This window comes from Lynx rufus, unplaced genomic scaffold (genome assembly GCF_022079265.1).
Source record: "Lynx rufus isolate CCGP_SWC_20201006 ecotype Redwood Valley unplaced genomic scaffold, mLynRuf1.p SCAF_3, whole genome shotgun sequence".
Classification (NCBI taxonomy): Eukaryota; Metazoa; Chordata; class Mammalia; order Carnivora; family Felidae; genus Lynx; species Lynx rufus.
The window spans coordinates 15,946,983-15,974,789 of NW_025814845.1; the positions used below are offsets into that span (position 1 = coordinate 15,946,983).

Sequence of the window (27,807 nt, forward strand, 5' to 3'; positions counted from 1 at the left end):
CTTCGCCTCCACGGGATGACCAGGCTCCCGGGAAAAACAATAATGAGACTGGTAAAACCAGTTGTGCTCTTGGAGATTTATCTCCATCCAACAGCGGTAGAGCTGTTACCATGATACCCCAATCAATAACTTGCCACTATGACCTTTAAATACAACATATTTCAAACGAAGGGCAAGTACATGTAACAGTGTTTCCTCAGGGTGCTGCAATGGGGCTGGTTGCGGGCCCTCTCCTGTTTAGATGGCAATAGAACACTGTTTTGTAAACATAACCAGAAATGCACAATGGGCACCGCTTTATCTTAAACATCAATGCACAAAAACTTGTATTATTCGAAACAGTGAATAAAACAAGCTGAAATGGACTCGTTGGCCTAACCAAAATTTTGATACACTCACCAGACCCAGCCCGGCAACTGCTTAGAGGATCTTATTACGCTGGTAATTTTCCCAGTCTCCTAAAAACATTTCCAGGATGGTTTAGGAGATCACGAGTTAAATGCCACTCATTCATTCATTCATTCATTCGTTCGATATGGAGTACCCTTGGTGTCCAGAATTTTGAACTAGGTACTAAAGAATGGCTAGAAGAACACAGGAACCAAAAGGAATTAAAAAATCATCATCCCTACTTATAACTTAACTGAGGTAATAATACGTACCTCAGTAATAACACGTAACCCCACGGCATGTATTTGTTGGTTTCTATTACGTATGTGCGAGGTGTTGCATTTAAGAAAAAGATGAATAAGGTGTGGTTTCACACCTTAAGCCAAGAGCAACAGAAAGCCAAAATGTTAAGAAAAAAAACTACACGGCCACAATTGCAAGATGATTTGGTGCCTGCTAAGGGAAGGAGAATGATCAGAGCTAAGTGCAATTTGTAAGAAATGGTTTATTTGGGGGAATATGCCTAGTTTCAATTGCATTTTAAAAGAGTTATATTCTCCACTAAACTTGTCTTTCGGGAGACTTATCTTGCAGGTATATTCTACCAAATCTACTTTACGAAGACATGCCCAAGAGTTCAATAAAGGACTTTAAAGCCAAGGTTAGGATGTGTTATCAATACTTCAGAATTGCCTTCCTTCTCAATCAAATGCCAAAAAAAATCATGGTTAATCAGTCAACAAGTATCAAAAGCATGCACGCTGGGAGCAAAGAACATCACAAATAGTTACCGGCCTTACGATTTTAATACATGCTTTCAAGAGCAATTCTCTGCAAATGGAAATATCTACAGATCCACGGGCAGCAGGGCACGAACTCCGATCTGCTGACCAGTCTGTGGCAGCATGGCTTCATGCTGATCTCTCGGCTAAATAACATGAAATCTGCTCCAGCAAGATCAGGTCTGGGCTCTGTTAGCTGTTTAGGTAGAGGTGGAATTAATCAGGGAACACTTCCTGAATTTGAGAGGTTCCTGCGATTTTAAAATTCAGCAGGATTGAAAACAAGAGGACAGAAATAATTCCAGGCATTTGGAAAATTTGAAAAAGGCTTGGGAGTGGGAGGGGATGAGAAGCTTAGTGCCTGGCGATAGAGGTATTAAGTCAGAGGCAGTGTAAGCGAGTGGTTAAAATTTTAAGTTTTGGAGTTGGGCAATCTCAGTTCTCCTGGTTCCTTTTTGTAACGTGGCCCTAGGCAAGTTACTTCTCTGAGCCTTACTTTCGGACCCGTAAAATGAGATACACCCTCCAACCCATCATGGTGATTAAGAAAATCAGGTGAGATCATTTATTTTTAATTTATTACATTAAACTTTAGAAAACTAAGGTTTTTCACATTAAAACGCCGTGGAAAAATGTTTAGTTCCAGGGTCTGGCACATAAAGACACCCAAAGTTACTATTACTGTTGGCAAGAAGTCTGGCAAATTATCGACCTCAGAGTGAAAGTGAAAAATGCGTAATCCATCCGACAGAGGGGAACCCTCAACTCCCCCATCCACTGTGTCTGCCAAACGAACATTTTCTTCAAGACAGCTCTCCTCTGAAAGACTTCCGTGACTGCTCTCCAGCTCAGTCACTATATTTCGTTCATAGACCCCCAACAGCAGCTACCCCATTTACAATCTACGCACATCGCATTCTAGATCTTTCCTCTTAGCTCCTTCCCTCAACCGGATCCTCCTCTGATTCTCTTATTTTCCTTAACTGACCCCACATCCTCTAAATCACACAGGCTCGAAACCAGTCATTTTCGCTTCCTTTTCTCTCACCGCAACATTGAACCTATCACTTCATGTGATAAAGATCTGTATCGATTCTTCTTCACAACGTCGCCCACATCCAGCCCTTCCGCTCACCCCACCGTCACCCCCTAATTCAGTCCTATTGCTTCAGGTTCAAAAACCACAACAGCCTGTTCACTGGGCTCCTGCCTGCAATCTCCGTCCAAGATAACCCTTCTTCCGTGACAACAAACCCTATAGTCTGTCTTCTCCCTGCTCGTCCTGACGTCAGGCTGAGGTCCGTTATGCAACCTACTTAACATGCCTGGGCCTCAGTGTCCCTAGGGCTAGTCTAAAACTGTCTCATATTCATTGAGTCTAATTCTAAGATTCTATTCACTTGTATCCCTTTCTCTTCTGCCCAGTTAGATGGGCCCTTATTTCCCGATCACCCTTGGGGTTCTTCTCACTACTGACTTTGCTCATAACATCGTCTCTATCCTATCCAGTTATGTCAACACCTAACATGAATCCTGGCCCGTAGCAGGTGCCGAATACGTATTACGTAAGTAATGAGATGACCTTTGACCCTTGAACAATGTAGAGTTAGGGGCAATGATGCCCCCCGCCATCAAAACCCTGGGTATAACTTTTGCCCTGCTCCAACCTTAACTACTAATTCCTTCCTGCTGACCAGAAGCCTTACCGATAACATAAATGGTCGATGGGCACATATTTTGTATGTAAAATGTATTCACTGTACCCTTACAATAATGTAAACTAAAGAAAATGTTATTAAGAAAATCATAAAGAAGAGAAAATATGTTTACAGTATTATATATACATTTATTGAAAAAATCCACGTGTAAGTGGATCTATGCAGCTCAAACCCATGTTGCTCAGGGTCAACTGTCTTTTCCTTTCCTCTTTGCCGACAGAAATCTCTCTCCATCTTGAAGATCTATTTTTCCACCAGCCCGACTTCCCACTTGCCCCATTGGTCTTATGGCTCTCTTCCCACCTCTAAAACTCTTAGTGTGGTTTGCTAATATCATGCCAATGATCGCATCTCCTCATGGGACAGTTACTTTTTTAATGGAAACTGAAGGCAGGAGCAAAATCGCTGACTCTTCTGTGCCACACGGTGCCTGGAATAGAGATTTGTCGAGTGACAATCCACCTTTCACCCACTGTCTGATTGTGTCACATGCGTGGGCTTTATCTCCTCATGAAGTCGTGCATCCCCAACGATGATCCCCAAACCCCTTTTACAAGTACTATAGTTTTTGGCAAAGCCTAGGCACACAGCAGAGGCTGAGAAATAATGGTCGCTTTCATAATTAAGTATGGTGTGTGTGGAGTATGATATGTTCAGGATGACCGAGGGAAGAGGGAGGCAGTAAAGGAGGCTGAGCTCGCTTAAGTATGAGTTAGTGAAAGATAAAAAGAACTGATGGAGGAAGATGGTGAACATTCACCTAAGACCCAGGAGGAAGTCTTCAGCAACCGACCAAACATGGAGAACAAAGGACAGCGAGACAGAGGCAGTGACCCTATGTGGTCTGGGGGAAAAACAGCAGACTGGTTTCTGATCCCTGGGAGCACACAAACAAGAAGTTAAGCAACCTGGTGTGCACCGTGTTGCAGAGTCAGCCTGTGCTAAAGATTAACAGCCGGTCTTAAAGGGGAGTAAAGATCAGGAACAAGCTTGCAAAGCACAAAACACCTCACTGGCCGCAGACTCCGCTGTGGGGCGATGGATGCCCATATCCCACCCGCTCCTCTGCAGAAATTGGCACCCTCTGATCATTTACCAGTCAATAGGGCATTTTGATAAAGCACACATATTCTGGGAGATGGCCGTGCAAGTGGCCAGTGTTTCCGAGGCTCGCTCACAGAAGAGAGCAATCCCATCCTCCTGACGCTTCCCCCCCGCAAGAGATGTGATGGGAACCAGGAAATCTGAGTTCTGGTTAAATACTAACTCCTAAATTCCTAATCTGCAGGAAGACAGAATCCAGGCATAACCAAAGGTAGTGATTGGGGAACTTACCGGGGGTCCAGTGAAATGCTAACCAACAGGCTGGTAAGGGAGGTAGAATCACGCGTCAGAGAGGAGCCTAGGCATGTGTCGGGGACACGGTAGGATATCTCTAAATGTCCTAAACTTTTCTGACTGCCACTCTGTGGGCATGGCTATCTTATTTCTACAAGTTGGTGACAAGTCTCCTTGAGGACTGAGGTCCTGCTCTAAAGCCCTTTCTATTCCCCATCATACCCGGCGTAACACCTTGCATAATATATGAGCTCAATAAATATCTGGCAATTGACTGCTTGACAGGGAGCGTCTGTGGCTAAAATCTACTCCATACTGAACTGACAGATTCAGTCTTCTGAATTTCAGGAAACTGGTTAACCTTGGAACAATTGTAAACTGTGAGGATTAGCAGCATTGTTTCTGGTGAACCAAGTAGAAAAGAAGACATTTCAAGCGTCCACCTAATATGGTCATACGATTGAAACAGGGACAGCTCACACACACACACACACACACACACACACACACACACACACGCGCAGAAGCACGCACTAAGGAGAAAGTGTGCGCAATCAAGAGCTGATAAAGCCGTTTACGTATACTGTATAGAGACAGACGGACAAGAACAGACAAGAGCAATGGTTTTACAAAGGGCCGTTAATACGTAGGAAAGAAAGATGCCAGGAATAGCCAGCCTAGTGTTTTAAAACTGCATTTTCTTTGCTCTCTGCTTTTAAATTACACACTGCAAAGTCACTGAGGGGAAAGCTTTAAGAAAACTTTCATTTGCTATGGTACAGCTCGCCGGTCTTCCTTTGCCTAAAAAAATAAATAAACCCCCTGGAAACGTTTCTTTCTTCTCGTAGACACTAATAATGATAGCTTGAACTGTAAAGATTTGGTTGTACCGAAGGTAATGGAGTAATGTTTATTTCCATTAGACTAGGCCTATAAAATCCTCTTTTTATAACCATGAGCCTACAATTTCAAAACAGCAAAGCTTGACATTTTGGTCTCTGACAGGCAACACTTAATATTGGGATGTTTTAAAAATCTATATGAAAAAAAGCTCTTAATACAAGATAGGCCGAACATTTTCCCCGCAAATGGTTTGTTTTAGCTATCTCTCTTCCTCCCGGATGGACGAGGAAAATCAGACAGCTTATTGGCTTAGTTTGTTAGGCCAGGTTAAAGGGATGCAATTCTGAAAGACTCTTAGAGGAGCTTACCCTTGGGCTAAAAATAGCAGGCACTAGAGAATTATCTTAAATACGACCAAACTTGTTCTGTACTGTGAATGCAGATAACTGTAATATGTTTCCATTTTTGGTCATTTCAGGGCTTTTTTTAAGTTTGGCTTGCTGTAGCTGACTATTTAATTCATTTCTCATTCTCTGTGTCACATTTGCTCTCAGAGATAGTACCCGGGGTGCTTGACTGAGGAATTCTTACTTCGTTCTGTTGCTTTTGTTAAAATCTAACGAGCTGTCGGACTGCCAAGCACAATGTAGACTGGCCTTACTGGAAAGGTGAGGAAAAGCCTACTGTGCGCCTCCTTTTTCCTGACCGTTCTGGTTTCCCCCTGAGGAGAAATGCAATTTACTACATTTTATAAATCAACAGGAAGGTTTAACGTCTGATGTAATCAAGTCTCACGACCCTATAATCTAGCAACCCTTACCAATTCTCCTCTCTGTTTTAGCAGACATTTTTACGCTCTCTTTGTGTATTTGTGGCACTTCATTGCCACAACTCGACCACAGAATTCACCCCGTTATCTTCTAATTAGTTAAGTCTGTCTTTTTCACCGTTCCACCAACTCCTACATCTGAAGGATTATGTACACGGTACATACGTCTTTGTATTTATGGATCAATTTAAGAACGAATAAAATCATTCCCTGGATTGGAGTGTCCTGTATAATAGCATACTGAATTATAACACATGAATCAGCCTAAAGTCCTGGACTGATCAAACCATCCCCTTCGAACAAAGACAACTCGCCAAGGTCTTTGCTAAAATAGCAAAAATGACCATGAATTCAACTGTTCTACAAAATCTACTAAGAAATTCAGGTTAGCGGATCCTCTTTGCTATTTTTGCACCCTGGCTTCAATGATCCCAGCCCATAAGCGAAAGCAGGGCCAAAAACATTCACGCCTTCTGAAAAGCCCAAAAGCCTGTGGCAATCGGTCATCCTTCCCCATCCCGCCATTTCTTTCTAGCCTTTGTGTTTGATTCTTCCAAGAAGTCAGGTAACTGCCAGACAGATACGGCACGATCGACCTGTACAATCACGCAATCACGTTTCCGAGAGAGGTGCCTTCCTTCCGTTGTGATTTTTGACAAGGACACTACAGCAACAACAAAATATTTGCGGAAATCTGATGCCCGGATCTCTTGAGAGAGTTAGAACAGACCAGGAAATAGAGGCACAGTGATGGGAACAGCGTGCTGGGAACCCGCTGCCGCGTACTTAAGGGAGCTCCCAGGTAACATTCGGGTCCTTGTAGGGTAGCAGAATTACCCCGATGCTCTGGAACCTTGAAAAGGTACCAGTTCTGTAGCTCTTCATGGCGTACGAGAAATACTCCCTGTCCTGTAGGCGAGAGGAGTGAACACTCAACACCCATCGTAAAACGTGTAAGGGCGCCTTCATGTGCCAACGTGCACCGGCTTAAAGCAGCCACGTGTCTCCCCGACTGCCATTAAAACCACCCAGATGTCTTCATCGGGGCAGCAAGCGAATTAGAAGGTAAGTTCTCAGCCGCTCTGGCAGGCACGCAACATACTGTTGTCGCTGTTGGCTCTGCTTACAAACCACCTCTTAGAGAACACGCTCTCAGATCTTTGGCACGTCTTATTTTTAGCATGACTGCTCTGAATGGCTGGGAAGGTCGTTTTATTCTCTCCCTCGCTCCCTGATTTGGGTAGAGCCACTGTAAATCCAACCATCAACAGACATCGGAGATCGAGTCCCTTACGTGCCTGGCTTGGTGCCGGGCCCTGGCAAGGCGATGAGGTGCCGACTCGAGGCACATCCTTTCCCTCATGCAGTGTATCATAGAGCTTGAGGGACACCGCCAGGAAGCTGACGTCTAAACGGCCACAGCCACAACATTCAAAGGCCCGCACGAAAGGAAAAGACGCGCCTTTGCACGTGTGGCAGTGAAAACTCACTCGGTGCCCGAGAAGGGCCACGAATCCCCTTCCTAAACGTAGGGACTTAATAGTTTATCCTTTGCCCGGTAAAGGCTCCGGTTGAACACAGACCAAGGCAAACACACAGCCTTTTGAATAGCGCTTTGTTCTAAGGCAGTTTATGCCAATTGTGTCTATGGAAAATCTCCTTTGGACGCTCACTCCTTGAGACGTATTTCCACTGTCACTCCGAGGAGGACAGATGTCATTTCTGGTAACCTCAGCTACACACCTTGCTCTATCCCTGCCTCCGCGATTAATTTGCATTGACGCTCTCCTTCCCACCGCTCCCTCCACGGAGGGCACGGAGGTGGCGGGGCGGCCAGCCTTGCGCACGGCCTGGAACCGGCTTTTATGCCACCGGATGAAAGGTCGGGTGGAAAGACCCACCACTGGCACAAGTAATCTGGTCACTCAGGGACCATCCGCTAGTTCAAGAATAGCTTGCAGGTGAATGATGGACAGGGTCATTGCTGCCTGACTGTATCAGGGGCTATTACGACAGCCATAAAGAGAAAGGGAAAAATTGAACACGGGAAGAATTACTCCTGAAAGAGACATGAAGGGAGACACAAATGCCTTCGTATAAAGGATAAGGCATGAAAAAGTACCAGAGGAGCCCGGCTGCTTACAGAAGTCAGGGGGGACAGCAGCCTTTGAAATTGCCAAAGTGTGAATAGTAATGAGGGGTCGCGGCCTAACCAAAGCTCAGGGCCCATGTGGCGAAATCCAAGCTGTCCATTCTCTCCCTTCGGGTGAGAGGTGGCCCTCTCTGGGCCAGAGAGTTTGGATGAAGAAGTCACAGTCAGAGCATTCCTTGGGTTTCTTTTTTTTAAAAATTTTTTTTTTTCAACGTTTATTTATTTTTGGGACAGAGAGAGACAGAGCATGAACGGGGGAGGGGCAGAGAGAGAGGCAGACACAGAATCGGAAACAGGCTCCAGGCTCCGAGCCATCAGCCCAGAGCCCGATGCGGGGCTCGAACTCACGGAGCGCGAGATCGTGACCTGGCTGAAGTCGGACGCTTAACCGACTGCGCCACCCAGGCGCCCCGCATTCCTTGGGTTTCTAGACAGAAATTAGATCTAGGGAACTCAGTCCTGAACCTTAGCTGAAATCCTTTCTCCAAAACCAAATAGCACATTTTAGTGATTATTCTGTAAGCCCTGAGGTGGGTGGTTTATTTATAAGGGTCTCCGGACAAAATGAGAAAGAAGGGGGAATGACTTAGAGCACTGATATTACAATTTAGTGTGCCCCAAATGAATACATACGCGTGAATTATGCATTATGGTGGCGCTGGCTTATTTGGGGACGGGGGAAGAGAGCAGGAAAGGGGAAAAGTATAGGTAATTTCATTCTAAAGTAAGGTGGGGAATTACTAACTTAAGAATAGCTCTGCTGAGCTGTATTTGTCTTGACTAATGGCCCCGTAGCCAAAGAGCTTTAGTATTGACAAGAGAAGAAAAAAAGTCAGCAGCCTCTTTATCAGAGGAAATTTTAACAGCTGTATTTTTTAAGGGAGCAAGTGATCTCACAGATCATACAATGAAGTTCAGCATGTCATGGAGCACTGTCTCATTTAGGGCTGTTACATGGGAAAGTCTTACAGAATGACGTCAAAACTCCATGAAAATCTTTCAGATCCAAAAATGGGCATGTGCGTTTGTATATACGCCTCATTTATCCTCCTCGTCAGGCATTAATCCACACAGACACTTGTGCAGATGAAACGAGAGGCTGACTTACTCAAGCACCCAACTTGTTACTAAAGCATTGAACGGAAAGAGCTCAAAATCGTTTTCGGACTTCTCCCATCTTAAAAATTGCGAGATTTGATTTTTTTTTTTTTTTATTAAAAATTTTTTTTTTTTCAACGTTTATTTATTTTTGGGACAGAGAGAGACAGAGCATGAACGGGGGAGGGGCAGAGAGAGAGGGAGACACAGAATCGGAAACAGGCTCCAGGCTCTGAGCCATCAGCCCAGAGCCCGACGCAGGGCTCGAACTCACGGACCGCGAGATCGTGACCTGGCTGAAGTCGGACGCTTAACCGACTGCGCCACCCAGGCGCCCCGCGAGATTTGATTTTTGTAGCATTGGGTGATACTGCTAAAGGTCCACAGGGAGCTATTTGGAAATATAGCCCCGAGAAAAACGGGGCTGCGTGCCCCCAAACCCAGTCCTATTTTGAGTGCGTGCCACCTTCTTTGGTAATTTTTTGTCTCATCTCTTTTGGTCAGGGCCCACTTCCTGCTATGATCTCCTTGCCTCCACCAGCTCATTAACCTTCTAAATCATTTCTTCTAATCTCCCATGTGCTTGGAAAACAGATAACCAGATTGGTTTAAATTGTAAGTAAAACAAAAGGAAGCAAGTGGTAAGGGAGGGCTGGAGAAGCTTATCCGGGAAGAAAATGCATTCAGTGTGAGGGTATGATTTTTCTGCCTCCAGTTTGGCTTCTCCGAGACAGTTTTACAAATGGTGTGCTTCTCAGCTATGTTTCGGACAATTAATAATACTAAGTTAATAACGGCCGAAGAAATGAGGTCTCCTAATATGAATTATAAAAATAAGCACCATGATTAAGTAAAAATGCATCCTATCTGTGGAACATATATCTTCCCTTCCAGCTATGAAACATGGAGCTGGAAATAAAAATGAACCAGCAATGAGAGGGAAAAAGTGGGATCAGTGTCTTGTTTTGTTTTGTTTTGTTTTGTTTTGTTTTGTTTTGTTTTGTTGTGTCACAAAAGCAGCAGGGAGGTCACCCAGGACTGTCGGAGGGTATCATGCCTTTGGCTGACTCAGAGAAGAAACCGTTTGCCATTCGAAGACAAATTAGATGGGACATGGACCACGCGATGTGGGTGACCAGACTCAGTTATCTGCCAAGAACAGTTACCTCCAAATGCATCTAAACACAGAGAATTCTTTGGTTCTGTGCAGACAGAATGTCTTTGTCAAAACATTGTCAAAACTTTGACAAACTTGGACAAAACTTTGTCAAAATATTTGTTGGAACAAATATTGCAAAGCAGCCAGACTAGATTTGTCCCAGGAGAAACTGACATACATTCCTTTAGGACAGGGACAGCCACCTCGGCCACGTCGGTGGGATTGCCGGGTGACAGGATTAAAGGAGCTAGAAAGTGGCACTGTGACCTAATGTAACTCTCAAATCTGCTGCACGCAGAGCCCTGGAATTGGGGACCAGCAGGAGAGAGAAGTCACTCATCCCATGCAGCATCACTGCACTCAAATGCTCAGGCATTCGCCTGGACTCCTCTCCGGCAGGAACAGGAGGTGAGCCCGCCCATCAGGCAGCACTGCCTGAAAAACACAAAACAAAAACCAAAACAAAAAACAAAAAAACCAGGCTGATAGATGCAGCTCAGAGGAGAGCAGGGTGTCCCTGCTAAGCATGTGTTGGCAAGACACGAGAGGATCCTGACATGAGAACATTTCTGGACAGAATCTGAGTTGGCCAGAATCCCTGGGCAGCCAGGAGAACTGTGGCTGGAAATGAGACACTCCAACTTCACATCTGAACAAATGAAATGGCACCCGGGGAAGCTAACGTCCTTAGGCCAAGAGCCTGTGGAAAAACCAAGGGCGTTCCTATAATAGAGGCACCTAATTCTCCCTACGTAAGCACTATTCCAAAGCAGAAATAAGCCTCTGAGAAAAGACTGGGGAGAAGAGATTTAAACTGAGGTATTACAGGAAATATTGAGCATAGCTCAGTAGAGGTGCAATGCTTGGTACCTCAACAGAGAAGAAGAAGAGGGTAGGTCTACATTCTTCGTGTGCAACAAGACAGTCCCCGTGTAGGATTATCCCATGAGTCAATGAGAAGAGGGCTCCAAGAGACAGAAAAGTCACATATGCAGGGTGTCACATATAGGCAAAAGCGTGCCAGCCCTTCTGGCTGGACAGAAATATCATTCTCAGAGAGAAAGGTCACTAGGCCTAAAATGGTGCAAAATGGTTTTCCTCCAAAGGAGCCCCATATACTTTGCCAGGGGCACAACATTCTAATCACGTCAGCCTTGCACTTGGGTTAAAGAACTTTCTGCTGACAGCTCTGCGTTCCTCCCTGAGGTTGGCTTCCTCTTGTCCTCCCTCAGCAATTCCAAGGAGCAAACTGCTGTTTTCCTTGATACGCTATGTGTAGAAAACCGGAAAGCTCAGGTCTCCCATTTTCAAATATTCTGTTCCACTGCCCTGCACTTGTTGGACCCTATGCCCGGGCTCTCGGTTTGGAATGGACGGCCCCAGTGACTAGGAGAGCTGCTCTCCAGAAAAATCCCGCTTCAAGGTGAAGGCCTTTCTGGAAATGGTAAGTGTGCCAATTCAGAGAAGGGTAGAACTGATGTGTTAGCGATGACCAGGGTAATAAGCAGGCGGAGAAAGTTCCTGCTTTGCTGTCTCTATCACACAGCTTATCTCACTTGATTTGAACAACTTGTCTTTATCACTAACCGTGAGCTTCCTGAGGCCATGGACTGTGTTGACTCTAAACCACTGCCTTTCCAGAAATTGGCGATGATGGTGGGCGACGATAATTATTTTTGGATATGGATGGGTAAACAAGTAATAGAAGAACTTTTAAAATCGAGAAGCACGAAGCAATGCGACAATACGCAAAAGCTGGAAACCATCTGAGAAAATGTGACCACCTGTATCACAAGCGATACGGGATGAAAAGACCGGTGGGGATAACAGTCCTCCCTAACAGCTGTCTTCTAATGCACTGCCCTGAGGTGTTGAGTTAGCAATTGATGGGACAAACCACCACACCTGCAGAGACACACTGTGACACTTGCCGTCTTCAGGCCGTTTGAGGAAGACGAGGAGGGCGGAACACGCCTAAGAATTTCTCAAAAGTGAGAAAGTACTCGACGTCAGTTTCTACTCTCGCCTCTGGTGCAGAAATACCAGTCGCTGTGGAAAGTGGCACCTGCCATTTCTCCCTAGCTCCTGGTGAGGACACTTCATCTGCCTTCTCCTCTCCTTCCAGTAAGTTGCAATTTGGATTCAGTAATTTCTTTTCTCCATCTCTCTAAATCCCCCAGACCAGGAGAGTTCACCCCAAATGCCCAGCTTTCACCAGGGATCTGGTACTGAATTAAGAGTTAACAGAGGTGCAGAGACAACAAGAAAGCTTGCCAGAGTAGAGCTAGAGAATTTCATGACAATTAGCGCTGATTTGCGCTCCAAGAATAGGAAAAAAAAAATTGTTTTAAAGGAGCACAAAAAAAGCTACTCACACATACACAACCCAAAAAAAGCTTTCTAGCACTGGCTGCAAATGATACCATTGGATGGCAGAAGAAACACACCAGATTAGCCAATTAGCATTCACCCAAGAAAAACAAGTGCTTCGGAGGGAGGGAAGAAAAGGGACCCATCATCGTGAATATCAACTTTACAATGGCCCTGACTGTTTATCTACCCAAAGGAAGTGCTACCTCCCTACTTTTTTGTGACCCTCTCGACGATCGCGGGGGAAAAAAATGTTAGTTCAACATTATCGCAAGCCTGAATAGGACTCTATTTATGTGACAAGTTGACAACATACAATTTCATGCTTGTTGAACTGATCGGTGTTATATATTCACTGTGAATATTAGGAAGCCTCACCATTATAAATATGAAACAGTATACACTTATTCAAAATAACTCCAGCAGTGGGAATTTATAGCTTGGTTGTTTGTGTCCTTACGAAGTCTAAATGCCGCCTTAAGAAGCTGCAGCATGCAGAAACAGATGTGCAGTGTGACTGCGACCAAAATGGATTGGCGATGACCTATGTGAGAACGGGCTATTACATTCTGGTCTGCATGGCAGCTGACACTGGTTTGTATTTAGATATGTGACTGTTGAGAACACTGTGTCCTTAAAGCTCTGTTTAAACATGGGCCAAGGCATTTGTCTGCTGGACTAATTATTTTACCACCCTTCTATGGCGAGTTATCGCTTTGTGTTTTCCTCTAAAAAAGAAAAGAAAAGAAATGTAAATGTGTATGCACATACACAGGCACACGTTTCCACTACGCTCCCTCAAGTTACAGCAAGTACTTTAAACCTTGGTCATGTCAGGTGAATGTTGGCAGGCGTTCCAGAATGCCTGCATAACAGGACTGTACCACTTTCCCGATCAGGTGCCTGGGAACCGGACAAGGCCACAAACCATCAAACCAGAAGCTGTCCCCGGCAACTGTTTGGGGTCAGGTTTTTCCCTCTTCCTCCCGCTCCCCTCCCTCCCTCTCTTTCCCCTCAGTGAGCTTCAACCAATTTGCAAGCGTTTGCTTCCACAAGGACAAATTTGGAAGAGTGAAGAACAACACAATTTATCCGAATGTGGAAGGAAATGAAGGAACCAGGCGCCTTGCTGGAGCTAGATATCAAACATTTGCATAAGTAGTTTTTCCAACAGAGGTGGGACTCAGAACAAAACAAATTGCTTGTATTGTACGCAAGGACACCAAACCTTGACCAAGTTTGTGGTTGCTTTCCCTGCTCGTGCTTCTTAAGTATACCCAGATATTCCCGCTCAGAAGCTCAGGTTAGTTGCCCTCGGTAGGTAGACCTGGAAAGGTAATTGTTGATTTGTTACATAATTATATATTTTCAGGTTGGCCTAAAAAGGCTGCTGTTTACGTAGGAGTCTTCAACATTTTTATCTCGCTGCTAAGAACAGTAAGTCCCCAACATTTGAGATCGAAACCAAGTTGTTTCAGGATTGTCTAGTGACTCTTTTGTGTCCTCGTTGTTTGTTTGTTTGCTTAGTATTGGGTAACACTTCTCGCTCTTGTTTTGAGATCCAGCAAAGGATTCGGTGATGGGAATCCTGGGTCTCTTTGGAAACATTTTAATTACAGTGCTTTGGAACTTCCCCAATCTAACAAAGTTTGCCATCCAGAATCTGCATCTCTCTCTCTCTCCTTTTCCTATTGGACGAAAGTGGTGGTGTCGGTCTGTCTAGGAAAGCCAACCCACAAGATAACATAATCACATACGTTCATTTCTCAGGGACCTTGGCGGTTCTTATCTCCTTGCTTTTATGATCTCTTATGAACAGCCAGGAATAGCAATTTGCAGCCTGTTTGTAAAGCCATCTTAGTCTGAACCTGGCCTTCTCCTCTTTTATCACACGGTGATATTCTGCAGCGAAATCCCATTCGCCACATCAAAATTTGCTCTGAGCTCCATCTTAGAATAATGTAAGTATTCTCTGCGTGTACGGAACATATGACACATGTAATGGAGGGCAATTATCATTTCAATGAACTATTTATTAATAGAAGATGCCTTGTGTGCTTTGCTTAGATTTATTGATATGCTGCCCACTGTACGTTGTAGCCTGCAGCTACTTAGTTCATGGTCGTCAGCATCTCAGACAAGGAGCTCTGCGTTTCACACGGTCCTGGTTCTTCTGTGTGCTTTGCTCAACTTTATTTTACCATTATATCACCTAGAACATTAAACACCACGCTCGAGTTCTGTGTTAAATCACGATTGTTTCCTATTAAGTGTTCCAAGCTACCCATTTTTATTAACAGTTACTTTATTAAATCCTTAATAACATAGATAGAATAGTTAGTTAATTTGTGTGTTGAGCCATGGATGTTAATTTGTAAACATAATAACATACTGCAATCATTTGCATAATAGCATTTTAATCTTTTTAGTAAAAGCTGTAATTCCCCACAAAGTACACTGCAGCAGAAACTAAGTGACTATTGGTAATAATACAAAAGGCCTTAAAATTCTGATCCTATTATAGTGTTGGAACATACCCAAACTGCTTCCATAATCTCTGAAATGTTACTGTTCTCTGATTTAGGTGTCTGTGTCAAGAATAAAAATGAAGTATAACGGGTAGCAGTAGACGATTTCCTAAATGTAATTTAGTATTCACTAAGCACCAGCACTTTGCAAATAGCTCTGAGGCTTTCCTTCAAAGTTCAGAGCTCCAGTTCTGCATTTTGCGTGAGGAACACCAAGGAACTCACTCTAAACTCAGTTGTGCTGCAGACAGGGCTCCGAGAAATGGTGCTGATTTGGCACAAGGAAAGGCATCAGCCACCAAGGATTTGGCTACCGAGTTTCCTCCCTCCTCCCTGCCCTATCAGCCTGCTTGCAGCTCCTTGCACTGACTGCCTTCAAGCACAAGTTTGGGAAAGAATGAAAATGGTTACAGGGACAGTATTTAAGGAAGATACTTCTGGGGGGTGGGGGGGGACAAAAAAGATTCTATAGGAGGCTTGGTCTCTAGAGCGAATTAACACCAATCACAAGACTGGCCAAAAAAAAGGAAAAAGTAGTTGCTTCAAAGTCAGGCCAAGTCATTTTACGCAAGATCTGGTAACTCATTAACCCATTTGGCTGCAAACCCTGAATGAATAACTCACAGTAGTAATAGAGATGGGCAGGTCTACAAGGTAATGGTGTTTAGAATCTCAGACTATGCAAATTATTCTATCACTTTGGAACAGAAAAGGCACAAAAGTATCTCCCATCATTGTTTTGGGACAAATGGCCTAACGGATAAGAAGCCATTTATCTTCATAAAATTTTGCCCTTGCCAAGAATAAAAGCGTGTATTTCATTGTGTATCTCTCTTCCCCCTTCCCTACCTCTCATCCTAGCTACTTGTAAGTCAGCATCTGTGGCAGGCTACAGGAAAATTTCGTATCCTGCTCTGCTTTCAAAACTATACTTCAGAGCACACAATCTTGGAAGTAGCCTCACAGGTGGGAAGAGAGAGAGAAAGAGAGAGAGAAAGAGAGAAAGAAAGAAAGAAAGAAAGAAAGAAAGAAAGAAAGAGAAAGAAAAGAGAAAGAAAGAAAGAAAGAAAGAAGAAAAGAAAAAGAGAGAAAGAAAGAAATAGAGAAAGAAAGAAAGAAAGAGAAAGAAAGAGAGAAAGAAAGAAAAAGAAAGAAAAGAGAAAAGAGAAAGAAAGAAAGAAAGAAAGAAAGAAAGAAAGAAAGAAAGAAAAGAGAAAGAAAGAAAGAAAAGAAAGAGAGAAAGAAAGAAAGAAAGAAAGAGAAAGAAAAAAATGGTCCTTACAAAATTGTTCTACATTACAGGTAATTCATTTTATAAAACCCACAATAAAAGTTTTCATTGCTAAAAGAATAGGCATGTAATCATAGGGACAAATTAACCTTGTTAAAAACGTGAAGTCTAGGGTAGGGAACAGTAGAAGAACAATTTGGCTCTCTGTTTAACAACATGAGCTTTAAAGTTCATCTTTTTATCTGCTTTGTGTGTTGATCTCATTCAGAGGTGAGCCATCTGTTGGGCTGTGTCTCCACGATATCACATACAGACAGGGGGACATGGACAAATAGACACAACATATGTGTAAGGTTACTATACAAGCACACACCGTGGCTACACAAATAGCCAGTTTGTCCAATCCAGCACCCCGAATCTTGATTACTTTAACCAACACTAATATCCTTCAAGTAAATCTAAGAGGCCATGAGCCACTTTTTCCTGATTCCTCTCTAGGTTTACCTCCTTGTGAATGTGGGTCTCCACTTTTCTGGCCCCAAAGAAATCTGGGCAGAGTCATTTTTAGTTAAATTATCCACTTAAATGAATCCAGAAGATGGGGGAAACCTAAGCTATGCCCATAAAATGGCTCACCCACATCTGAGAACACCTAGAGTATCCGGCATGAAATAATTGGTCTCTACTCAAAAAAACACAAAATGGTACATTCTGCAATCATTGTGCCTAATTAAACATATAGATTCTCACTTTCCAAGTTGCAAATGGCTAAGGACTGGATCGACTTCCATGAAAAACAGCCGCCGACCTCGTCTCCTGTAACCACAACTTACATTAGCAAAAGCAGGCACCAGGAGAGTTAGTGATGGTGAAAGATGGTCATGTAACCAGCACCTGCAAGCGACTTGCTATTTATTAGTGGGGGGTGATGCCAGTTAGACATCACCGTGTGGGTCAGGACTCCTGAGCCCTATTTTTCCAGCGGTCAGCATAATGGCAGGGAGGAAATACGGTGATAAACCAGATGTTCCCAAGATAAGGCAGATGTTATCAAGGCAAGAAGTCTAAAATATCTCTAACTGAGGTGGGTAGATGACCACACACACACACACACACACACACACACACACACACAACAACAACACTCTTTAGTCTCCCTCAAGATAAGCCGACAGTAGAGGTTGAAAACAAAGCAGCACACAGGCTGGGTCAGATTGTTGCTTCCTGATTTGTGACTCTCCAAGATGAACATCTAACTGATTTATACCCAGAATTTGGAATTTTGTGGTAGATTACAAAGGCAAAGATAAGTACAACATAAATTTTTAAAATACTCCATAAGTCTCCATGAGTTTCAACATTTTTCAATGTTCTTATGTTACAGCCAATTATCTCCCCACTTAAACGGCTATTATTTTCTTCCTTGAAGTTGATGTTCTCCGTTAAGTGTCATTGCCAAGTGTGGCAAAAATCTGGTTGGGGGCTGTAAATTTCATTCAAATGACAAACATTTATTGATTGCAAATGGGAAATCCCAGAAATCTCAAAGAAGTGATTATTGTAAACTAATTCAGCGTCTCCAAATAACAAAGGGAAATTTATTCTCCTGATGATTAAATTAAGGTGAGGGTGCTCTGACGCATATTTTTTCATATTTTTTCTCTGTCGTTGTGTTAAAATTCCAAGAGGTTTGCCATTCATAGAAAAGTCTGTCTGACCACAGGCACAGTCAGGAGCAGGAATTCATTACCATGGAAGGCTGCAGAATTTCCTCCAAGGAGACAAGCGAAAAAAAGCAGACACCACATAAATTTGTGGATTGGGTTAAATATGTTCTGCCCCTGAGGCAGCAGAGAGATGGGGAACCCCTTTGTAAAATGACTCACAAGTCCGAAGAAGGTACTTCGGCTCCTAAAGGTGAGTAGAAACGTAACCAGGAAGCTCTCCGTGGAGTTCTGGTTCCCTTTGGAGTATTTTTGAGTTAGCATTCTTTGCCACTTCCCTCTCTAACCTAACTCATATTCATCAGGGCTGATGGAATTTTCCTTCAAGGTGCTTCAAGTCTTTGTTCCCTGGACACCATCCCCTCTGCTGTCACCTTGTCCCTTCGCTGCACCTGCATTGCATGGTGTTGGAAATGCAGCAAGCCCTGCTGTCCAATTTCTTCTACTTTCTGCTCGTCCACAGCTCTTACGATTATCAGAATGAACACCCTTAAATCCCATCTCCATTATAGGGCTCTCCTGCTAGAAATCTTCACTGGCACCCCAATCCCTACTATGTAAACTCTAAACATTCCCAACCGGGGTCCCATGGACGGCTATAATTTTGTACCCACCCTAAATCCAAACCTACTCCTCCTACTCCTACCTTCCTATCAGTATATATTTTACTTTGGGGGTATCACACTCCTCACTGTCATACCCCCTGTACGAAAACACTTCACTCTTATTCTCTTATTAGCCATGGTGAAGTTATTCTTTCTGCTTCCCTCCTCAGCTAGGATACACACACACACACACACACACACACACACACACACACGTATATATGCACACACACACATATAGAATATATAATATAATATTAATATGTAACCCCGTGTATTTAAATATACATGTACACATATACATGAATATACAGTCTTATGTTATTTAATTGCTAAACTATAAACATATACATATATACATACATATGTGTATGCAGTCTTTCATTGTTTGCTAAGTGCTCTGCATTTCTTCACTTGACATCCCAAATCAGGCTTGAGGTCCTTTAGGAAACAGAGCCTTTCTGCTTTGTATGTAATCTTCACATGACCTAAGGCAGTTCACGCCATCAATAAATGTATGATGGTCCGTTCATTCATTATGTTGTAAATATTTTCAGTACTTACTTTCTGATGTTTTCTAACAAAACATCTAGAAAAACTTCAGGGAACAAGACAAGCAAGTCCCCTGCTTCTAAAATGCTCACGATCACTTGAAGAGCCAAATTTTGATTGCTTTTTTTTTTTTTTTTAACTCTTTGGTAAGTACATAGTATATGCCCATTTTAGAGAAAAAAAGAATACAATTGAAAGTCACAAGAAGAAATATAAAATCATTTACATCCTCACCAGAATAATTAAGCATCCTCAAAAGCCTCCAATCATAATTCCCTTGTTAGCATGATAGGATACCTTAGGAACAGATAGCAGGAAACTACCCCCAGTTTGACTCCCACAAAAGTTCACAGTGTCAGACCTTACGCGGAGTCCCCGTAATCACCTGACATGAATGCTGGGTGCAGCTGTGAGCCCTTCTCTGCCCATTCGCAAAGGCAGGCCTCAGAACATATTATGAGTAACGACCTAGAGACAACTACATTCTCCCTTGCCGTGTTGTAAAGAACTCCAAGTAGCTGCATTCAGAAGTAAGAGACTAATGAATGAAAGATGCTCATTCAGTTGTATCAAGGAGGCACTGAAAGCAGATATTCAAATAAAGCAGGGACAAGGTGGCCCACGGTGACCCAGAAGGGCCAATGCGCTGTTTAAACTAATCCCGTGCCACCCATCCTTACACCATGCCATGCTGTAAAAGTACTCCTTTATTCGCCTCCTTCAAACAATGCACAAAGGCAAGAGAGGGAAGGAAGTTATGTTGCAATGTTCTGAAACATAAATCTTGCTACCAACCGGTCCAGAGACAGCATCCTGTTTTCCTGACACATGGATTAGATTCACAGGAGGCCGCACCTACAAACGCCTGTGTCCTGTTTTCTTCTAAGTGGCCTCTGAATAATACCTGGTCACCTGCATTTACACCTCCGACAGAGGTTGTGCAAGCAGAGACGGCTGTTTGTGTGTCCAATTTCTCAATCGACATGGACAACTGCGCGTTGCCCCCCCGCCCCCCCCCCCCCCTGCGCCGGCTCTCACGGAGGAATTCACTCCTCCCCAAACCGTGACATTCAATGCCATTCTTCTTTTCTTCTAAAGTCCGATAAAAATTAAACTTAGATCCGAACGCACGGAAGAGGCCAAAGGAAGGAATTTCTACGCACTCGTGGGGTTTTAACATTCTGCTACACGATCTGCAAGCCACCCGGATCCCATCCGTATCGCTAAACACCCCTTGCTTTCTGCTTTGATTAGAATTCAGAAACCCTGTGGTCAGTTTCCACGTGCTGCTTGAGCCAGGGAAAGTGTTTCACTCCTGGTGCCTTATTTTATTCTGGGAATCTGAGGTAGATAATGCTTCGTATTGGCACATCAGAGGTGGCGGAAACCGTGACTGTTTGGCTTGCTCAAGTACAAGGACTTCACAAATGTGATGAGGCAGGGCTTTGAGAACTGGAAGAAAGTGAGCCCGGGGTAAAGTCCGCGGGGAGAGGCTTAAAGGCACAGGCTCCGGGAAGGGCTTCGGGGAGCCGCAGGGAGCTACACAAAGCCGTGGCCGTTCAAGGGTTACCGTGTTGTGCGTGGACCAACCGCCCAGGGGAAGACACAATTTTCGAATTCCACCTGTGCTCCGCACACACTTTTTTTTTCCCCCCTGTTATAGAAAAGATGTCTGAGTTTAACGCTAGAGGGCAAAGAGTAGAGGCATGCTGGCTGTATGCAAATGCTCAGGAAGCCGCGGCCCTGGGTCACAGTATTGCCACATACGGCCTTACCCTTTGCACAGACAGAGAAGAATGAGTTTTGTGACATCAGAGAAAACGGTTACAGTTATCTAAATGGTCACTTCTGCTGTCACTGACAGAATTCCTGACATCTCAGTCCCGAGGCCCTGGGCATCTCCACAATTTTATATGGCTTCTGATTGTTTTTACATAGTTTTTTTGAATGTTTATTTTAGTTTTGAGAGAGAGAGAGAGAGAGCACGCGTGGGGGAGGTGCAGAGAGGGAGAGGGAGACCCAAAATCTGAAGCAAGCTCCAGGCCCTGCACTGTCAGCACAGAGCCCGACGCAGGGCTCGAACCCATAAACCGCGAGGTGGTGACCTGAGCTGAAGTTGGACACTTAACGGACTGAGCCACCCTGGCGCCCCAGCTTCTGATCCTTCATATCCTGTGTCTTAACTATGTAGTCTCTCTGAAACCTGACCAGTTCATCTTTAGTGTTTTACAAAAGGGAATTTCAGTGACTTTTTTTTTTTTTTAGGGTTTCTCAACCTCAGCACTATTATCCTCTGGGGCCAAACAGCTCCTTGTTGTGGGAAGCTGTCCTGTGTGTGGTCTCTACCCACGAAACGCCAGGAGCGTCCTCCTGCCTTCGGTCCTAAAAAAAAAAAAAAATCAAACACATCTCCAGACACTGCTAAACGTCCCTTGGGGGGCAAAATTGCTTTCGGTTGAGAGTCACTGGTTTAAAATGAGCTAATGAGAAATTAAATTAAATGAACCCTGTGTTTTAGAGCATTGAAAACAATTCTATCAGTGGTAGAAAGTTATACACAGAACCAAAAGAGGTGTCTTCGTGTAGATTAAAGCACCTATATATAACCAGTTGCTGAACCAAGTCTCCTCAAGGTACCGATGAGAAATGCCTCATGCAGGTGCCACAACATGAAATATGGGGACACAAGGTCATGGGGAAGGGATTTTTTTTTGAAACTAGCTCACCGGGGAGGCACTGACTCCCACGCCATGGCCCCCACCCCCACCTTTTAGTTATTCCCTGGCCATCACCTACAAAATGCATGGCAATCACCCAAAATGGAATACCGATTTTTAGATAAGAGGTCTATAGAGATGGACATTTTTTAAAGTACTGTTTATTTAATGCAGCATGACTTAAAACGGGCCTGTCGCCTGACAAGTGTACTGAATGAGGAATGTTCAATTTACCAGTTCTAACTAGCCAAGTCCTCACATGAACTTTCAAAGACCCGGCTGAGAAGCCTGGGAAATAGAACTAACCGCAGACCTTCAGTGCCTCTTCTCCCCAGCCCGGACTCCCCCATCTTAAGTCCTCATCCAAGACTCTGTTCAGACATATTAGAAACTCTTAGCCATGGACGGAACCTACAGCAACCTTGGCTCCCCAACTATTCCTGCTCCCATGTCAACCAACACTGAAAGGAATGAGTCTGTTCTATTTTTAAATATATTCAGCAAAGCAGCAGCTTGATATGTCTTTGTGAAGGATGGTTGTCACCCCACCTCACTGGTACTCTATTTTTATCACTGATATGGCCTTGGACATCAGATCAATTTGGGGTTCAGATCCCTGGTCTTTATTTGTCAACTGTGTGATTTGGGGAAAATCACTTCACCTCTCTGAGACTCGGAGTCTGAGACTCACTTCACCTCTCTGAGACTCGACGGAAAATGGGAACGGTACTCATGGTACCTAAAAAATACGTTGTTTTAGGGATATGCGAGATGACACATACATAGCACAGGTGTCTCAAAAGCTTGGCCATTGCTGTTATCGCTATTATTATTAACATTACTATAGTCACCGGTCATTTATCAGTCAACCCACATTTATTCAACACCTTCTGTGTGCTGGGGTGCTGGAAAAAAAAACCTCAGTAAATATTGTAAAATTGGTTTTCTTAATGACTCAATAAACATTTATTCAGTGCTTTTTATGCACTGGGTGCTGGAAAAACTCAATAAATATTGTAAAATTGGCTTTCTTAATGACTTGAGATCTCAACCAAATACCCTGAAGTTTAAGGAATGGTTCTGCTGGTGGGATACAAAAGACATTTAAAGTGCTTCGCATGGGGCCTGGCACATATCAGGGAGAAGATGTTAGACAATGATGGGGGTGCTGGTAGTGGTGATATTGAAAACTAGTTGACTCAACAATCTTTATTCAGTTCATTTGCCAGACTGCTCAATGTTTGTCCCTCTAAGAAACCATTTCTTCTTAAGTAAATGAGTGCTGATCTTGTAAGAAAGAACTTCTTTTTTCAAAGTAACACTTTAATAGGAGTAGATTAACATTCCTTATTATAGGGTAGGCTTATAATAAGAGTCTGGAGCCTAGGAGGTAATTTTCCCTATTGAAAGGTAAGCGATTTTTACTAATTTGTAAGTAAATATTAGAATAGCTGGGCTTAGACATTTCTATACTGTAGAGAAATCAGAGGTCTGATCAAAAAAATGACAATAATAATAACTACCCACTAACTTTGTGAGACAAATAAAGGTAGACGTCTAATCTCCTGGATAAAAAAAAAAAATGCATTCTTTTACATTTCGCATTAATTTACATTAGGCACTTTTCTGTGGGAAATAGACAGGAACAAACAGGTTTAGACTCTTGTTCTTCTTTGTCCGTAAAGCTTTCACAACCCCTTAGTATTTCGACACAGAGTAATGCGCTCTGTTAGGGGCCCTTAGCCCCCCCAGATCTCAAAACGACAACAACGAGTCCACTCATTTGCCAAACACTGTTCTTCCACGAAAGAGGAAGGGCCTACCTGTGATAAGAAGTCTTTTGATGACAGCAAAGTGAGAAGCCGATATGCTTTCAGGCCAATAATGATATGATGGCCCAAGCCACGTTCAATGAGAAATTAATTTTCGCCAAGGGATGATCCCCTTACCTCAAATATGTTTGAAGGCTCATTGTTGTACTGATTGGATATTATTTCTGATTGGTCACTGCACCACTTGAGTCCACCCAGAAAGCTGTCTGTATCCAAGTCGTTCACGTCTAGTTCAGAAAGGTCAAGTTCAGGAAGATCTGGGCAAAGAGGCTGGTCTTCACCAACCAGAGCAGCACACTGCAGGAGGCAGGGGGGAAAAAAAGCTTTCATTAACTGCAGGAATTTATTAAACTGCAATAGCATGTGATAGGAATTAAGCCTGGTTAATTCAACCACACCACCAAAGCTGGTTTCCAGGGTTTTAGCCACCAGGGAAAAAACATCCTAAATTCTTTTACTGACTTTGCTCTCAATGGATACTTTGCCTGATCCATTCCATCCAAGATTCTACCTCCAAATTCATGGTAAATGCCGTGTTTCCGTGAAGCCCTCTCTGATTCTTCCAGTTAGAAATCAACTTAAAAAAGAAAAGAAATCAACTGGATTTGGACTTTTTTGATGGTTAGCACTGAACGAGTTTCAACTTTCTCAGTTGCATAGAGTTACCTCTACGCAAAAGTCTACTCTACCCTGAGAGTATAATCTCTTTGAGGGAAGGATACAAATTTGATTTTACCTTGGAATCGCCATCACATGTAATAAAAACAAAATAAACAATTGTTGAATGAAAACTAGCAGCATAAGAGCTCTACTAGGAAAACTTTCTCCATTCACGTTCCTTTTGACCATTATAATCCACATAATTCATTTAGCAACTAATGATGCAAGTCCTCTAACTTGTCTATGGTTCTCTTGAATTATTATTTAAATCTCGCAACTTGACTCTTCATGAGCCACAGCACTTCATCTTGAACAGGTCAAAAGCAAGTTCCTTGAGATAAGGACAAAAGTCATAGTTTTTCTGTATGATCTTTACATCTTTTACAACGTTTAACTTGTAAGTCAAGTGTGGAGGGAGTGCATGTGAGCGGGATCGCTTGACATCTACGAAGGAAAAACCCCTATAGCGCCCCACAACCGTATTTTTTCTCATCATTTATGTATTCCTCACCTACGCTCTGAGTGAATTCAAAAGAAACTACTTTCCTTCGGAGTTTTTCAACGACTTCAACACAGCGAGAGGTTGAAAATAGCCCATACTGTGGCCGGGCTGCTTGTCAGCAAGGCTATGTCAGACTGGAAGAGTCATTCACTTCCTTGCACGGAGTAGGTGGTCTTTTCATTGTCCCACACTGTGGCTTTTTGAAGGAAGTGGCCCCCCGTTATCAGAGAGGTGGTCTTCTCACCTCCAATCGGCCATCTGACTGCTGATTTCCTCACGGCATACTGTGCAGAACCCTGCAGAAGTTTCCTCCTGCGGGGCTCCGGTGATACCAGAGCCAGAAGGACTTTATCCACCTGCAAGCCAAGGTGTCTAAATCAGAGCAGGTGCGCAGGCTGAAGTGGCACCCTCACGGCCCTGCCTTCCAAGGTCAGGAGAGATGCCGTGGAGTTGTTCACATCCAGGCAGCGGTTGGGCCTGAAGCTCAAGATTCTGCCTGACATTTAGGTTTTGAATAAAAGAAGTTTTATGCAGATTTTTTTTTTTTTTCCTCGAGCACCCCTGTCATCCCTGGCAGGCTACATTACACGGGTCATATGCAGCAGCACGATCGTAAGCACCACGCTGAGAAGAAGGTACTGGGTAATGGAGTCAGCAGTTGGTAAGGGGAGGCCGGGGGCAGCCTGAAGATGACTGTGATTCTTCCCTAAGACCACCAGGCCCCAGTCAGATCCCAGACTGCAGGCACGACGGTAACGCGAAAAGAAAGGGCAATCCTCTCCACCTGAACTCTTTCCTTATCATTTTATCGGTCGTTCCATTTTTTATTATCCGAGTTAGCCCAAAGTTGCAGATCGGTATACTTGACTAGGTTTATAAGTAGGCGGAGGCTGGGCCGCGGAGATTTTGTTCTGGTACAATGTTCGCGTTCTGTTATGGGCGTAACACTTCCCAGTCTCCATACTGGCCCACGCTGCTTATCCTCCAGGTACAAACACACAGTGTTAACTCTTCCCCAACATGATCGATTCAGAGACAAGGGTAACTTTTTCAATGGTGCAAAACCCACCAGGGCTTCATTGAGGGACCGTCCTTAAACAAGAAAGAAGAAGCATGAACAACAGAAACTGCAACAAAAAATAAAATGAAGGTGGAAAACACAGGAGGTGTCCATCTGGCTTAAGTTCCTGTCGTGGAGAACATAACCTAGAAGCCAAGCTTCGGAATGCCGGTGTGTCCCATCGACTGGCGAACAACTTCTTGCTGTCTCTCCCCTCAACTGCCTTCTCTAAGCATGGCTTGCTCAACACCCTTCACCCTTGCAGGTACGTGCATTTTTAAGTGACTTCTGAAAAACCATTAAAAAGACCAGATCAGTTTCTGGCATTTTACTACGCTGTCATTCACGCATTCCTTTCCTCCCTTTTCTCTTTCCGTCCCATTTTTGCTCTTACGTTGTGGTTGGAAATGTGCGTGTGCTCTGGCCAATGTGGACATGCTAGCAAAATCAGTGTTTCTGAATGTGGCATTATCCCGATAATCTAAAACACATTAGTGATAGCAGGTGTCCCTGTTATTAATTTGTATTTGGCCTTTGGATGATGCCAGACTTAACAGTCCCAGCCCTGTAACTGTCCTCATCTGACATGCTGATATTTACTGCTTCCCTATACATCTGTAACAGGTGTCTTTCTTGCAGTTACAGAGACACATTCTCCTGCCTCTTTGCAACTATGACAGCTATTTCACAACCGTAGCCTTAATTTTATAATAAGATTTAAGAGGATAAAGCAGTCACTAAACACAAAAGGCTAATTATTGTACGTTTTTTCACCCCAACAGACTTTTCCCTTAGTTAAGGAGCAGACAATAAATTAGCTTAACTGCACTGATGATAATGAATCATCATAATTAAGTATAATTCTCCATTAACCTTTTGGAGGTTTTTGTGCCATTGATGGTAAATTTTAAAGAGAGAGAGAAGAAAGAGTGGACTTGGCCACATTAATTATATTAAGGAAAAAAGAATTCTTACTTCTTAGGAAAAAATTAGTGAGGACAGGGAAAAGGGAGAGGGAAAAGGGAGTAGGGCGCGGGGGGGGGCAGGCAGTAAAGAATGACAGTCTTAGTGGAGGGTATGTCATGTGAACTGTCTCTATCAATCTTGGTAACCTTATTGTACATCACCTTCATTAAACTGTAAAACACTGGGGACTCTGAGTAGCTACAGCGATATAGGCCTTTATGAACCACTGTGCTGTCCTGTCATTACGTGCAAAAGGGCATAATACGTTTTAGGATGACAGCAAACATTAATGATTCCAAAAATGAAAACTGCCTATGCTACCTGCTGCTCGTAACACGTTAGGCTGGCCGAGGTGGTTCCCAGAGCTGCGGCCGCCAAGGCACGGCTTCTCGCAGCTCGCTGCCTCCAGTGCAACAGAGAGGCGACTGGCCAGTCTCCGCCGACAACTCAATCCACGGCTGGACGCTGAGCCCGGGGAACTCACCTCCTTCAGAAGAACATGAAAGGGCCACTGTTCTAAACGGTCCGGACGCTGACTTGAAAACGACTGCAGGAATTCCAGTGATGAAAGGAAATCCTCCATATTTCCAGATCAACTCCCAACAGCATCCAGAATAATGCGTGGTGGAAAAATGAAACTACAGCAGCTGAGAGACCCACACTGCCAGCCAGCCAGCCACAGGACGCTCCGGCTGCCCCGAGACACTTGGGACTTTGAAGCCACTTAGAACCCTGACTCCTAATAGCGACA

The 27,807-nt window shown here is 43.8% G+C and overlaps 1 protein-coding gene across 3 annotated transcripts in view; it reads right to left on the reverse strand.

Annotated features, from left to right (window-relative positions):
* PPARGC1A (PPARG coactivator 1 alpha) overlaps window positions 1–27,807 on the reverse strand; it is a 179,515-nt gene that overhangs the window by 70,162 nt on the left and 81,546 nt on the right. For all 3 annotated transcript variants that reach the window (XM_047090903.1, XM_047090904.1, XM_047090902.1), the window contains exon 2: window positions 23,986–24,165. Coding sequence is in view for 2 of the 3 variants with exons in the window: in XM_047090904.1 (XP_046946860.1) it covers window positions 23,986–24,165 (180 nt within the window). In the remaining variant the exon portion in view is untranslated. The remainder of the gene's footprint in view (window positions 1–23,985; window positions 24,166–27,807) is intronic.